The following is a 14062-nucleotide window of genomic DNA, read 5'->3' as shown; positions in this document are numbered from 1 at the left end:
TGCCAAGTCCCAGGTCTGACAGCTGTCAGAATCCAGGCCTCTCGGGCCTAGACGGGGCGCCACTAGGACCCTGGCAGGGCTGCAGCCAACATCGGCTGGCAATTGTTCCCAACACCTTTGTACTGGAGGGGTGGGCAGGGAGCCTACCACCCAGGCAGGTGGGCTGCCAAGAGGGGTCCTGGAGAAAACAGAGACCGGAAGTTTCTGGCTGCAGACTGGCTTGGTGAGGACCCATGAAAGGGTCTCTTTGTCCCTCTCCTCGCCCTCCTTCTGCTCCAGCTCCAGGCCCTGCAGGGAATTCCTCACTCCAGAGACTCAGTGCGTCATCCTCCGGCCAAGGAGAGGCCCCTGGCAGCTCCAGCAGGCCAGGCACTGCCAGATTCTCTCTGCAGCAGGCCCGACTATAGCCAGGAGCCAACAGCTAGAAAGGTGCCAGGGTGAAGCTTCAGGACCCCGACTCTGCTAAGAGACCCCTTCCAGGAAGAAGGTCTTCCATCAAGGCCTAGCATTCTCCCGTGCCAGGACCTTCCTCCTCCCTCTGGCCCAGAGATGCTTGGCCCCAAGTTCGCCACAGCAGCAGTAAGGGAAAAACACAAACTTTGGAATCACACAGATCTGGGTCTGAATCCTGACTCTGCCACCTGTTAAAAAACCGGGTTCCTCGTGTCAACTCCAATTTGTGGTGACCCCATGTGTGTCAGAGTAGAACTGTGCTCCTTAGGGTTTTCAATAGCTGATTTTTTGGAAGCAGGTCACCAGGCCTGTCTTCTGAGGCATCTTTTGGTTAGCAGGCAAGCGCTTAACCATTTACACCATCCAGGGACTCCCCGTCACCTGTTAGCTGTGTATATTTTTAGCAAGGCGCTTAGCCTCAAGGTTAAAGGAATATTGACTGCCTAACGCTGTAGTGAGGATTCAATGAGTGCAGGCTTAAAGTGGTCAGCTCTGTGCCTGACACGAGGTAGGTACTGGAACCATACTGTGATGGTTCCAGACAGCACCAACGACCTCCTGTCCCGTCCTTCCACCAGCCCATCACAGCCTCAGCTGGTCTCTGGCCTCCATCCTCTCCCCGCTCAAATCAACCTTGAGTATTGTTACGGATTGAATTGTTTCTCCCAAAAATGTAAATCAACTTGGCTAGGCCATGATTCCCAGTATTGTGTGGTTGTCTACCATTTTGTGATCTGATGTGATTATCCTATGTGTTGTAAATCTTAACCTCCATGGAGCCCTGGTGGTGCAGCACCTTAGGGTTCTGCTGGCCAACTCTTCGGACAGGGATAGAAAATGACACTGGTGAGAAGTGAGCTTCCTGGATCAAGGAGACACATGAGACTGTGTGGACAGCTCCGGCCTGGAGGAGAAATGAGAAGGCAGAGGGGGACAGAAGCTGGCCGAATGGACACAGAAATACAGGGTGTGTGAGAAGGAGTGTGCTGTCTCATTAGGGGGAGAGCACATCCAGGAGTATATAGCAAGGTGTATATAAGTTTTTGTATGAGAGACTGACGAGTGCCGCTGGTAACCAAAAGGTCAGCAGTTCGAATCTACCAGCCACTCCTTGGAAACCCTATGGGGCAGTTCCACTCTGTCCTATAGAGTCCCTGTGAGTTAGAATTGACTCAAGGGCAATGGGTTTGGTTTGGTTTTTTGGTATGATGTTAATGAGGCAGGACTCAGTGTACAGGATTAGGTTGTACCTTGAGTCAATCTCTTTTGAGATATAAAAGAGAGAAGCCAGCAGGGAGGCGAGGGACCCCATGCCACCAAGAAAGAGGTGCTGAGAGCAGAGCATATCCTTTGAACCCAGGGTCCCTGTGCTAGGAAGCTTCTAGGCCAGGGGAAGGTTGACGACAAGAACCTTGCCCCAGAACCGAAAAAGAAAGCAAGCCTGCGCTTAGAGCTGGTGTTCTGAATTTGGACTTCCAGCCTCCTAGACTAAATTTCTGCTCGCTAAACGCATCCACTTGCAGTATTTCTGTTGTAGCAAAGCTAGATGACTAAGACAGGCACCCCCGTCAGGAACTGCTCCTCACACTCTTCCTCCATGCAAAAGCCTGTGCTACTGCCTCTTGGACCATCCTGCTCCCACAGGACTCCCCAGAGTTCCCTGCAGACCTCTGCCACTGGTTCCCACCCACAGGTCGGCCTCCTCACTCCTGCCTCCATCACACTTGGCCTGCATGTTCTCCACCTCACCAAATCTCCCTCTCCTCCAAGGCTGGCCTCAATGCTAACCTCCTCTAGAAAGTCCTCCCCGCCCCTTGAGAGGGGCCCTCAATCGTTCCCTAATTAATGAGGCTGAGCTTGTACTGGCAGCCAGACCCAAGCTTCTAAAACAGGCATACAACAGGCATTCACTAAACACTGCAAACAATTGCCCCTTTTGTTTCGAAGAGCTCAAATGGTTCCCTAGTCCTGAAATTTGAAGAAGCCTTAAGGAAAGTGACTTTGCACAGATAGGTAAACCGAGGCACAGAGAAAGGCAAGTTCATGTGGGCCACCAGCATGACAGTGAAGGATAAGGAGGGAATCCTTGCCTGTCATCTGGAGCTGCGTGAATATTTATAACACACCCCCAGGTTAAAAGACGAACGGGCAGAACAACCCTGCCGCAGCCTCACAGCTGCCCCTGAGAACCCAGGGACCAGGGCCTCATCAGACAATATGGAGTGTTTCACTAAGGGTTTCTGGCCCTCCCCGGGCTAACACAATGGGACCATGCATCCTGGGAAAGAGATCTCCTCTCTGATCACACCAGGCCAGCCTGGCCCCGGAAACCAGGATCAGACATGGTCAGAGGCAGGCAGGCACTCCAAGGGAAGAGCCAAGTGACACCCTTTGTGCTGGCTCCGCAAAATCCCCTAAGGGCATCAGTGTTTCAAGCACCCAGCCAAATAGAAGCTCCGCACAATGGACAGGATGAAGTGCTGGTCCCCTGGGAGAGTGGACAAGAGACTGGGAGACACAGGCTGTCGGTCCCCCATCCGCTCCCTTCCCCAGGCTGGAGCCCTGGTGGGCTGTCCTCCTGCACCCAGGAAGCCAGAGCCCACTTTCCACTTCCTGTCCCATGGCCACAGCAGGTTGTCCTGGCACCAGCTCTGTAGACCCAGCCAATCTCAGTGCTGTCAGCCTCTCCTCTGGTCCACAGCACTGAGGAAGATGCTCTGCAGAGGAAATGGGGCACTTGCAGAAGTTCAGCCACAACTGCACCCCTTGCCCACCCCGAGCCTCTTTCCATTCCCACATCCACCAGGAAAACCAGAGATGAGCAGAAGAACCAGCCTCACTGGGCCTTCAGGAACCTCTGTGTAGACAGTTACCCTCCTCCTCACCCAATTTCTGGCAGGTTGTTAAGAGAAGGAACACGGACGACCCTGTGGCTGGGAACGCAGTCGTAGGTGGAAGCTGAGGATGCTCCCTGGCCAAGACAGTGAGTCATGGGTCAGAGGTCAAGGGTCAGAAGTCATAACATGTTAATTTGGCCAAGAGAGCTGGGATAGGTCATGGGCTTATGTGGTGCAGTGAATTACTTAAAATGGCCCTTCTAGCCATAGTCTTTGTGACTCCCACATAATGATTAGGTGGGACTGTGCAAATAAGGTATATGGAACCTGTGATGGTTAAGGTTATGTGTCAACTTGGCTGGGCCATGATTTTCAGTGGTTTGGCAGTTATATAATGATACAATTTGGTAGTTATGTAATGATGTAGTTATCCTCCATTTTGTGATCTGATGTAATTATCCTCCATTTTGTGATGTGTTATAAATCCTAGCCTCTATGCCTGTGAGCCCTGGTGGCACAGTGGTTAAGCACTTGGCTGCTAACTGCAAACTCAGTGGTTCAAACCCACCAGCCACTCCACAGAAGAAAGATGTGGCAGTCTGCTTCCATAAAGATTACAGCCTTGGAAACCCTACGGGGCAGTTCTACTCTGTCCTATAGGGTCACTATGAGTCAGAATCAACTCGATGGCAAAGGGTTTGGTTTTTGATGCCTGTGGTTATGGTCCCATCTGGGAGTGAGTTGTCCGTTATGTTAATGAGGCAGGAATGAGGTAGGATATATCTTGAGTCACTGCCTTACTAGAGGGTGTGACTCAAGTCAACACCCTTACCCCAGCCACCACCCTTACCATCCTTATTCAAGTCAAGTCACCCTTACTTGAGTCACACCTTTTACCTTAAAAGAAAGAATGCAGACAGAAGCAAGCAGAGAGGAGGGAATCCACCACCACCAAGAAGAGCTGCCTCACAGTTCTTGCAGTGTCTGTGGGTGCTGCCAGCAGCTTCCTTCCGATAAATCCCTCTGCCTTAAGCTAGTGTGAGTTGGGTGTCTGTCACTTGTAACCTCAAGAGCCTTGACTGACACCCCACCCTGCCTGTCATGGATTGAATTGTGTTCCCTAAAAATGTGTATCAATTTGGCTAGGCCATGATTCCCAGTATTTGTGTGACTGTCCACCATTTCATGATCTGATGTGATTTTCCTATGTGTTATAAATCCTATCACTATGAACTAATGAGATGGATTAGCAGTAGTTAGGTTGATGAGATCTACAAGATTGGATTGTGTCTTGAGCCAATCTCTTTTGAGATATAAAAGAGAGAACCGAGCAGAGAGACAGGTAGACCTCATACCACCAAGAAAGCAATGCCAGGAGCAGAGTGCATTCTTTGGACCTGAGGTTCCTGCGCTTAGAAGCTACTCAACCAGGGGAAGATTGATGACAAGGACTTTTCTCCAGAGCCAACAGAGAGAGAAAGCTTTCCCCTGGAGCTGACACCCTGAATTTGGACTTCTAGCCTACCAGACTATGAGAGAATAAATTTCTCTTTGTTAAAACCATCCACTTGTATTTCTGTTATAGCAGCACTAGATAACTAAGACACTGCCCAATGCCCAGGGCCCACTGAGGAAGCTCAGCACCTGGCTCTTAACAGATGAATGGATAACAGCAAAGACTTGGGGCTCCAGGAAGTTTTTTCCACCCTTCCAGAGCCTGCTGACCTACTGATACGGCACCCAACCAAAAGATATCAAAGGAGAAGAGGGGCAACAGAATCCTTAATGGAAGTACCCAAGACTGCAGGATTTCTCTGAAAGATGAGATAAAGAAGCCAGGGTAGCACCAAAAAAAAAGGAAGTTATTTTCCTAGACTGGTGGCGTAGAGGTTAAGAGCTCGGCTGCTAACCAAAACGTCGGCAGTTCAAATCCACCAGCCGCTCCTTGGAAACCCTATGGGGCAGTTCTACTCTGTCCTGTAGGGTCACTATGAGTCAGAATTGACTTGACAGCAACGAGTTTTGTTTTTTTTTGGGAGGGAGAGTACCCCACCGTCAACCACTCTGCACCCTAGGAGTTCTCTTCACACCCCCCACTTCCCACCTAAAATGTAGAAAGTCAGAGTAGGTAGTAAGGGCAGTCCTTGCGTGGGGGACAGAGTCCCACCACGTAGCTGCTGGGAATTCTCCCCCGTAGCCAGAATCCAGAAGTGGGACTGCCACCCTGCTCCAGGAGCTGAGGATTCAGTTTTTAAGTCAGCGAAGTCACTAGACTTTCAGCCATCTGGCACCCACAGTGGCTCTCTACCTGGGCCCCTGGTCCGGGTCTCAATATTATAGGGAAAAAAAAATCTACTTCAATGGAAACGATGCTTTGTCCACAGTTCCATTCCGCCTAGCCTATCTGATTCCAATTCTACAGAAGCTACTTTACAATTGAGAGCACTGAGAGCAATGCAGAACTCCTGTCTATAGACATGCAAATACCACCTCCTCTTAACTTGCCCATTGCCATCAAGTGGATTCTGACTCATAGTGACCCTATTGGACAGAGTAGAACTGGAACAGGCTGCTTAGCCATTATCTTGAACAGAACCTGCGCCATTTTTCCTTTCCCTGGACTGTCTCTGTCTCCCAAGTATAATTTTGCTGTTAGCGCCTCTAAAAGTTAAATGTTAACCGATGTTTCCCCTAGGACCGTGGAAAAACAAGTGATATCTAAGCCTGTCAAACAGGACAATGCTCATCAGGATGGCGCCAGTCACCCCATGGGCTGATGGGATAATGGCAGGAAAAGATCAACATGTTTGAGACATGATCACCTAAACCACACAGAAAGGGAACAGACATTCCACAAGTTCCTAAAACCTGTGTCCCCTTTTCCCTGTAAAACCCCAGCTGGACTGCAGCTTCTCAAGACAGACAGCTTCAGGAGGAGATCATTCTCCGCTGTTTCCATATACCGGTACATATAATAAAGCTCTTGGTACCCACCTCACCCCCGTCTCAAAAATTGCCCGTTTGTGGCAGGCGGCTCCAACTCGCAATTTGCGGTAACAGAACTGCCCCATGGGGTTTCCTCTAGTGGAAGCTAAATTATCTTCCCTCCCAGTGAAAAAAACAATTTGCCTCTCTCATGAATTGAATTGTGTCCCCCCCAGATATCTGTCAACTTGGCTGGATCATGATTCCCAGTATTGTATGATTGTCCACGATGAGATTTCCCTGTGTGTTGTAAATCCTACCTCTATGATGCTGATGATAGGATTAGCAGCAGTTATGTAAACTCCAAATTAGATTGTGTCTGGAGCCAATCTCTTTTGAGGTATACAAAGATATAAAAGAGAGAAGTGAGCAGAGAGACAGGAGGACCTCATACCACCAATAAAGTAATGCCAGGAGCAGATCGTGTCCTTTGGACTGGGGGTTCCTGTGTAGAGAAGCTCCTAGTCCAGGGGAAGATTGACGAGAAGGACCTTCCCCCAGAGCAGACAGAGAAAGAAAGGCTTCCCCTAGAGCTGATGCCCTGAATTTGGACTTCTAGCCTACTAGACTGTAAGAGAATAAACTTGTTTGTTAAAGCCATCCACTTGGGGCATTTCTGTTACAGCAGCACTACATAACTAAGACAGGCTCCATTTGCACATTTACTTCCATATTCCTGATCTATTGATGCTTTCCAGAGTCCCTGGGTGCTACAAATGACTAAAACACTTGGCTGCTAACCAAAAGGTTGAAGGTTTGAGCCACCCAGAGATGCTTCAGAAGAAAGGCCTGGCAACCTACTCCCAGAAAATCGGCCGTTGGAAACTCCGCAGAGCCCAGTTCTGCTCGGACACACATGGGGTTGTCCCGAGTCGGTTCTGCTCGGACACACATGGGGTTGCCCCGAGTCGGTTCTGCTCGGACACAAATGTGGTTGTCCCGAGTCGGTTCTGCTCGGACACACATGGGGTTGCCCCGAGTCGGTTCTGCTCGGACACACATGGGGTTGTCCTGAGTCAGTTCAACTCAACAGCAACTGGTACCGGTAATAAACGTTTCTATTCTTTGAGGTCTCTTTTCAACCGGTTATAGCATCTGCTTGATTCCCTCACTGATTAATGAGTAGAATAAATTCTTTAGCAAGCAGTTGTTTTTATTGCTAAATGAGAGTCATGATCTTTCCTTTGTCTGAAAACTATCTTTAAACAAACTGAAGGGCTCTAGGGCTCTGACTAGGGTCTGCACACACCTCTGGGTTCTTCTGCTTTAGGACCCATAAGACCCAAGCTTCTGGCACCCTAGGGCTCCACAGGGTCTTTGTCTTAGGCTGCATTCTCTGGAGAAGCAAAGCCAGTAAAGCATATAAATATATACAGAGAGAAATTTGTATCAGGGAAATGACTCATGCAGTTGTAGAGGCTGGAATGTCCCAAGTTTGTGGGTTAGGATAGAGGCATCTTCTGGTTCAGTAGCTACAGGGACTGGTGAACCCAAGATTGGCAGGTAAGAGAGCAGGGTTCTTGCTCACAGGCTGCAAAGATTGACAAATTCCAAGATCAGCAGGCAAGACCACAGGTAAGCTGCTAGCTCAAGTCCCCAAGAATCAGAGGTCAAACAAACAGGAGCCAGCTGCAGGATCCAGAGCGTGCAAGAGCCCACGAGCCTTGCCAGAATGTCCACTAGTATTCGATGCAGGCCCCACGCCCAAGGAAACGCCCTTTCAACTGATCGGCTACTCCCAGCAGATCCCATCATGGAGGTGACGACATTATATCAAATCTCATCATGGAAGTGATCACAACATCATATGACTTCCAAACCACTGAGAATCATGGCCCAGCCAAGTTGACACACAACCTTAACCACACAGTCTTCCGTGGGCCTCCCCTTCTGCTCCTCCAGCATCCAACCTGGCCCTCAATTTGGCCTCCCAATAATGGGGCTTGTGCTCAGCTGTGTGGTCTTAGCTCGGGCCTGGAATTTCTAGAGTCTGGGTGGGTGGTCAAGTGCGGTAGGGGTGCTCATGTTCATATTCACTCTCCCTCTCTCCCCCAACCTCTCTCAAACAGCTCCAAGCCGTAGCCTTTGCTCTTTGTGTCCCAAAGCACATGCTAGGCTTAAAGCGTAGAGGAATAACCACATCTAAACAAGGAGTTAGTGGGCGGCAGACTTTCTGGCACCGACCTCTCTCTGGAACTCCTGTAATTAGAGCTGATTTTCACCAACACCCTCTTCCCCCTCCTGCCTTGTATAGATTCGGACATTGCCGACGAAAATCTTGCCACCTGCTGACAATTGCTTCTCTCCTAGACACCACTCACTTCCACTCTCCCTGACCACCTACCAGGTGTCGGGCACTGTATGATGGGTTGCCAGTTGCCACTGAATGGACTCCGACTCCTGACGAGCCTGTCTGTGTCAGAGTAGAACTATGCTCCACAGGGTTCTCAATGGCTCATTTTTGCCAGGGTTCAAAAAAGTATGAGACAAAGTCCCTGCCCTCAAGGAGCTGACATTTAGACAGAGAGACAAAGGACAACTTACGCATAGACACACAGATTGATAACAGAGCCCATGATAATAATCATGGAAAACATTACCTGAGTACTCCATGTGTTAAATACTCTACATTTAGTATTTCATTGAACCTTTACAACAAACCCAAGAGCAGATATTAGTATGAAAACACAGGTGCCCTGAAAGGTCCCAGGATCCCCCCCTCGCAGATCGACAGCCCCTTGGAGAGTCTCCCTAGCCCTGGGATGGGACTTTCTCCAGGTGGTGAGCCTGTGGGACGTCCTGCCAACTCTAAGGCAAGCGAGGCCCCAGGCCATGCCTGACCAGGCTCTCAATGCACCTGCAGGCTCCAGCTTGCCAGGGGCTGGCGCTGATGGCCTGGGGGCCCCCTCTGCACAGGTATCTACATCTCCCCCAAGTCTATCCCGGGAAACACCAGGCTCAAGAGAAGTCTTCCATCCAGTGGCCCACAGCACCCCCTAATGTCCCAGGGCACCCGACACTCACGATGTTCATGAGGGTGAGGACATAGTTCTGCACGTGCTCCTTGCCGTGGAAGCGCACCACTGAGTCGTCCACCACCAGCAGCACCTCGATGCTGTAGCCGCCCGGCTTGGCATGGCGCCGTTTGCGCTCCGCATCGCCCAGCTGGTCCCCCACCAGGCCCAGCAGGTTGGGAAGGTCGCCAAGGCCAAAGGCTGGAAGCAGGATGGAGAGTCAGAGGTCAGACTCATGTGACGCTGCCCACCAGACCACCCTGCCCTCTGTCACAGCCCGCCCTGTCACACGCGCCATTTCCCTGCCTCTGTTGGTCAGCGCAGTGAGGGCTGCACTCCATACCAGGGCAGGGTACGAGCTCTTGTCTGGCACGAAGGCATGGCTGAGTCTTTGAGTCAGCAGCACCAGAGGCATGAGAACCAGCCCAGGGGCCAGAAAGCCTGGGTTCCAGCTCCCAGTGGGTCCTATCTCGTGGTGGGTCCTCGGCCAAGTCCTTTCACTACTCTGAGCCTCAATCTCCTCTCCTGTTACAGAGGGAGAATACTCCTTGATCCTACCAGGTTGCTCTAAAACTCAGAGGTGGCAGTGGGTGAAAACGTCTTGATAAGGGAAAAAATGATGGGGTCACTGTAAGATATGCAGGGCAGTCTCAGGAGCCACTAGAGTGCACACATGCCTTTCAAACCAGTCCCCATCACTGGCAAGGCCTGCAATTTCGTCATCACAGCTTTGTTCTGGTTAAAAGCAAAATACTCATTAATTTAACTACAAAACAAAAACCAAACCTGTTGCTGTCAAGTCAATTCCAACTCATAGTGACCCTATAGACAGAGTAGAACTGTCCCATAGGGTTTCCAGGGAGCTGCTGGTGGATTCGAACTGCCGACTTTTTGGTTAGCAGCCGAGCTCTTAACCACTGCACCACCAGGGCTCCATTTATTTAACTAGCACTTATTAACTTGTACTACTCTGTCCTATAAGGTCGCTATGAGTTGGAATCGACTTGATGGCAACGGGTATGTAATCCAGCAGTTGGCAAATTTTTCTGGAAAGGACCAGAGAGCAAATAGTTTCGGCTTTATGGCCCATATGATCTCTTTTGCAACTACTCATCTCTGTCACTGAAACATAAAAGCTGCTATAAAACCAAAAAAACCCAATTCCGACTCATAGTGACCCTATAGGACACAGTAGAACTGCCCCATAGGGGTCCCAAGGGTGTAATCTTTATGGAAGCAGACTGCCACATCTTTCTCCCGCAGAGCATCTGGTGGGTTTGAACTGCTGACCTTTTGGTTAGCAGCCAAGTGCTTAACCACTGCACCACAAAGGCTCCTTAAAAGCAGCCATACCAGCGTAGCAGGGGCGGGGGTCTGGGGACCATGGTTTCAGGGGACATCTAAGTCAAATGGCATAATAAAATCTACTAAGAAAACATTCTGCATCCCACTTTGGAGAGTGGCATCTGGGGTCTTAAACGCTAGCGTGCAACCATCTAACATGCATCAATGGGTCTCAACCCACCTGGAGCAAAGGAGAATGAAGAATACCAAAGATACAAGGTAATTACAAGCCCAAGAGACAGAAAGGGCCACATAAACCAGAGACTACATCAGCCTGAGACCAGGAGAACTAGATGGTACCCGGCTACAACTGATGACCGCCCTGCCCTGACAGGGAGCACAACAGAGAACCCCTGAGGGAGTAGGAGAGCAGTGGAATGCAGACCTCAAATTCTCGTAAGAAGACCAGATTTCGTGGTCTGACTGAGGCTAGAAGAACCCTGGAGGTCATGGTCCCCAGACTTTCTGTTAGCCCAAGACAGGAACCATTCCCAAAGCCAACTCTTCAGACAGGGATTGGACTGGACTATGGGATAGAAAATGATACTGGTGAGGAGTGAGCTTCTTGGATTAAGTAGACACATGAGACTATGTGGGCAGCTCCTGTCTGGAGGGGAGATGAGAAGGCAGAGGGGGTCAGAAGCTGGCTGAATGGACATGAAAATAGAGAGTGGAGGGAAGGAGTGTGCTGTCTCATTAGGAGGAGAGCAACTAGGAGTATATGGCAAGGTGTATACAAGTTTTTGTATGAGACACTGACTTGATTTGTAAACTTCCACTTAAAGCACAATAAAAATTAAAAAAAAAAAAAAGCAGCCACAGACAATATATAAACAAATAACTGTGTCTGTGTTTTAATAAAATTTGATTTACAGAAACAGGTGATGGGCCATCTAATCCAGTCCTTACAGCTCGATCAGGTTACTATCCCCATTATAGAGGTGAACAAACTGAGGTTCAAGGATGTTAAGTCACTTGTCTGGTCTGTCTCAATCAAGAGCCCATGCTCTGAGCCATCATCATCTATAACTGCCACTCTGCACATATGCTTGAGAAAGATAACACTTTGAACTGTTGCCAGTCACTTACACTGTAGTCTGAATGGAGACTGGAATAGGATTGACTGGGGCAGTGGAGTGAGGTACATGAGGACACTGTTGGGGGGGAAAGCTCTCAGAAGACTTCGAAAGCAAGATGGGGGTGGGGTCTTCCAAGAGAAGCCTCAAAGCCTTAATTCTTAATGATTTTCTGACCATTGCACCCTGAAGTTTTGAAACTTGGGTCACCAATTTCTAAGAACATTCATTTATCCATAAATATTTGACAGCACACCAGGTAGTGAGCCAGGGGTGAGGATATATCAACGGCGTGTACCAAAGGGTATGATTACAGGAGTGGTCCCATATTTATTAGGTGGAGGGATGGCGGGTGGGTAATGAAGGTGGGACCCCTGCCCTTGGGGAACCTGCAGTCTAGTGGAGGTGACAGAAAAAAAACTGTATACTAGCATCAAAGGCCAGGATAGGGCTGACTAGAGAAGGCTTCCACACCAGAGACCTAATCCAGGGCCAGGGAGCTGGGGAAGGTTTCTGGAACAGGTGACATCTAAGCTGAGGCCGAACCATGAGCAAGAGACACCCTGTTGGAGAACACGGAGAAGAGGCCCCAACCAGAGGGAACTGTGCCTGAGAAAGCCAATGTCTTTTTTGTGTGCTAAACACGGGAGCAAGTACGCCATGACACTACCCTTGCTGCAGGTGACCCTCACGGCTGAGTCAGCGAGCAGAGACCTGAGTTCCACCTCTAAGCTGTCTACAGACGTGGGTACTTCGGGGGCTGAAATCTGCGGGCAGGGCAACAAGCAACTACACAGCTCAGCGATACCATTTTCTTCTTATTTTCCCCTTAGTGGCTCTAGAGGAGTCCGTGGGTGGTACGAACGGTTAATGTGCTCAGCAGCTAACTGAAAGATTGGAGGATCAAGTCCACCAGGAGGTGCCTCAGAAGAAAGGCTTGGGGATCTGCTTCCAAAAAATCAGCCAATGAAAACCCCAGGGAACTCAGTTCTACCGACACCCATGGGGTCACCGTGAGTCAAATCGACTCAGGGGCAACTAGTTTTACTGGTGCTATACAGTGCAGAGGAAAAGACCCCTAAACTGCAGAGCTGGAAAACTGTGTAGCCACTGGCCAGAAATCAGAAAAGGCCAGCCCTCTGGGTGGGGTGCAGCCTGGTGAGCAGGGCTCAGGCTGGGTCTCAGGCCTCGCTCACCCGAGTGAGAGTCCCCTGCAGTCCACCCTGCACACAGCATCGGTGGCCTGGCGTCTGAGTTCAGGGAGAGTGCAGCAGCCCCCCAAGACAAATTCCTGGGAAGGAGGAGGACCCCCAGAAGGGGAGGAAGAGGACCCCCGGAAGGGGAGGAGGACAGGCAAGGGCTCTCTGCATGGAACAGGGAGAATAAATAAGTCACCCAGCATGGGAGCAGTGCTGAAATCTTGAGCAGTGCAAGTAAAATACTGAACTTGACCCCTCACAGCCCTTCCTGCCAGGTCTGCCAGAAGGGAGGCCCAGAGAGTCAGGAATAGAATTGTGTCCCCCCAAAACATGTGCTGGAATCCTAACCCCTGTACCTGTGGATGTGATCCCCCTTGGGAATAGGGTTTTTGTTATGTTAATGAGGCCCAGCAGTGTATGGTGAGTCCTAAACCTCATCACTTCTGAGTTATAAAAAGAGCAGATCAGACACAGAGATACGCACGCGCGAATGGGCGAAGACAGGTGCCGAGGAGCGGAATCTGAAAGAGACCATTCCTCCAGAGTCAACAGAGAGCCAGCACCCTGAGTTTGGACTTCTAGCCTCCTGAACTGTGAGAAAATAAACCTGTGCTTTAAAGCCACCTACTTGTGGCATTTCTGTTACAGCAGCACTAGGTAACTAAGACGCCATGTCACACGGCGGGTTCACGCAGCAGCCCAGGGTCTACACTCGGGTCCTCTGCTCCCACGTCACCAGGCCTGCCGAGGAAGCAGCATGGTGCGCCCAGATTTCACTCTCAGTAGAGGCGTGGAGCGAATTGAAGGAAGCCTTTTTTTTTGCCGGCATCAGCAACCACATTCTGTCAAGTCACTCTCGTCCTTCAGGCCAGGAGTAGGTAACCTTCAGGGCAGAGCAGGGCCAGCCAGCTGCTGCGAGGCTGGAATGAGTCCACCCAAGAAGCCCCAAGAAAATGTCAAATGGTACAACTGCTTTGGAAAACAGTTTGACAGTTCCTCAAAAAGTTAAACACAGAGTTACCATATGACCCTAGGTATATACCCGAGAGAAATAAAAACATAGGTCTACACAAAAACTTATACGCGAGTGTCCATGCAGCATTAATCATAATGGCTAAAAAGTGGAAAGAACCCAAATGTCCATAAATGGCTGT

The 14062-nt window shown here is 50.0% G+C and overlaps 1 protein-coding gene across 4 annotated transcripts in view; it reads right to left on the bottom strand.

The window, feature by feature from the left end:
• The window catches only part of ADAMTS14 (ADAM metallopeptidase with thrombospondin type 1 motif 14), a 104695-nt gene that overhangs the window by 49743 nt on the left and 40890 nt on the right, over positions 1 to 14062 (bottom strand). For all 4 annotated transcript variants that reach the window (XM_064269668.1, XM_023547042.2, XM_003409048.4 and 1 more), the window contains exon 4: positions 9300 to 9490. In XM_064269668.1, coding sequence (XP_064125738.1) covers positions 9300 to 9490 — 191 coding nt within the window. The remainder of the gene's footprint in view (positions 1 to 9299; positions 9491 to 14062) is intronic.

The sequence above is a fragment of the Loxodonta africana genome, chromosome 16 (genome assembly GCF_030014295.1).
Source record: "Loxodonta africana isolate mLoxAfr1 chromosome 16, mLoxAfr1.hap2, whole genome shotgun sequence".
Classification (NCBI taxonomy): Eukaryota; Metazoa; Chordata; class Mammalia; order Proboscidea; family Elephantidae; genus Loxodonta; species Loxodonta africana.
Note: the sequence above shows the minus strand (reverse complement) of the source record. Positions and strands in the feature narration are given on the sequence as shown.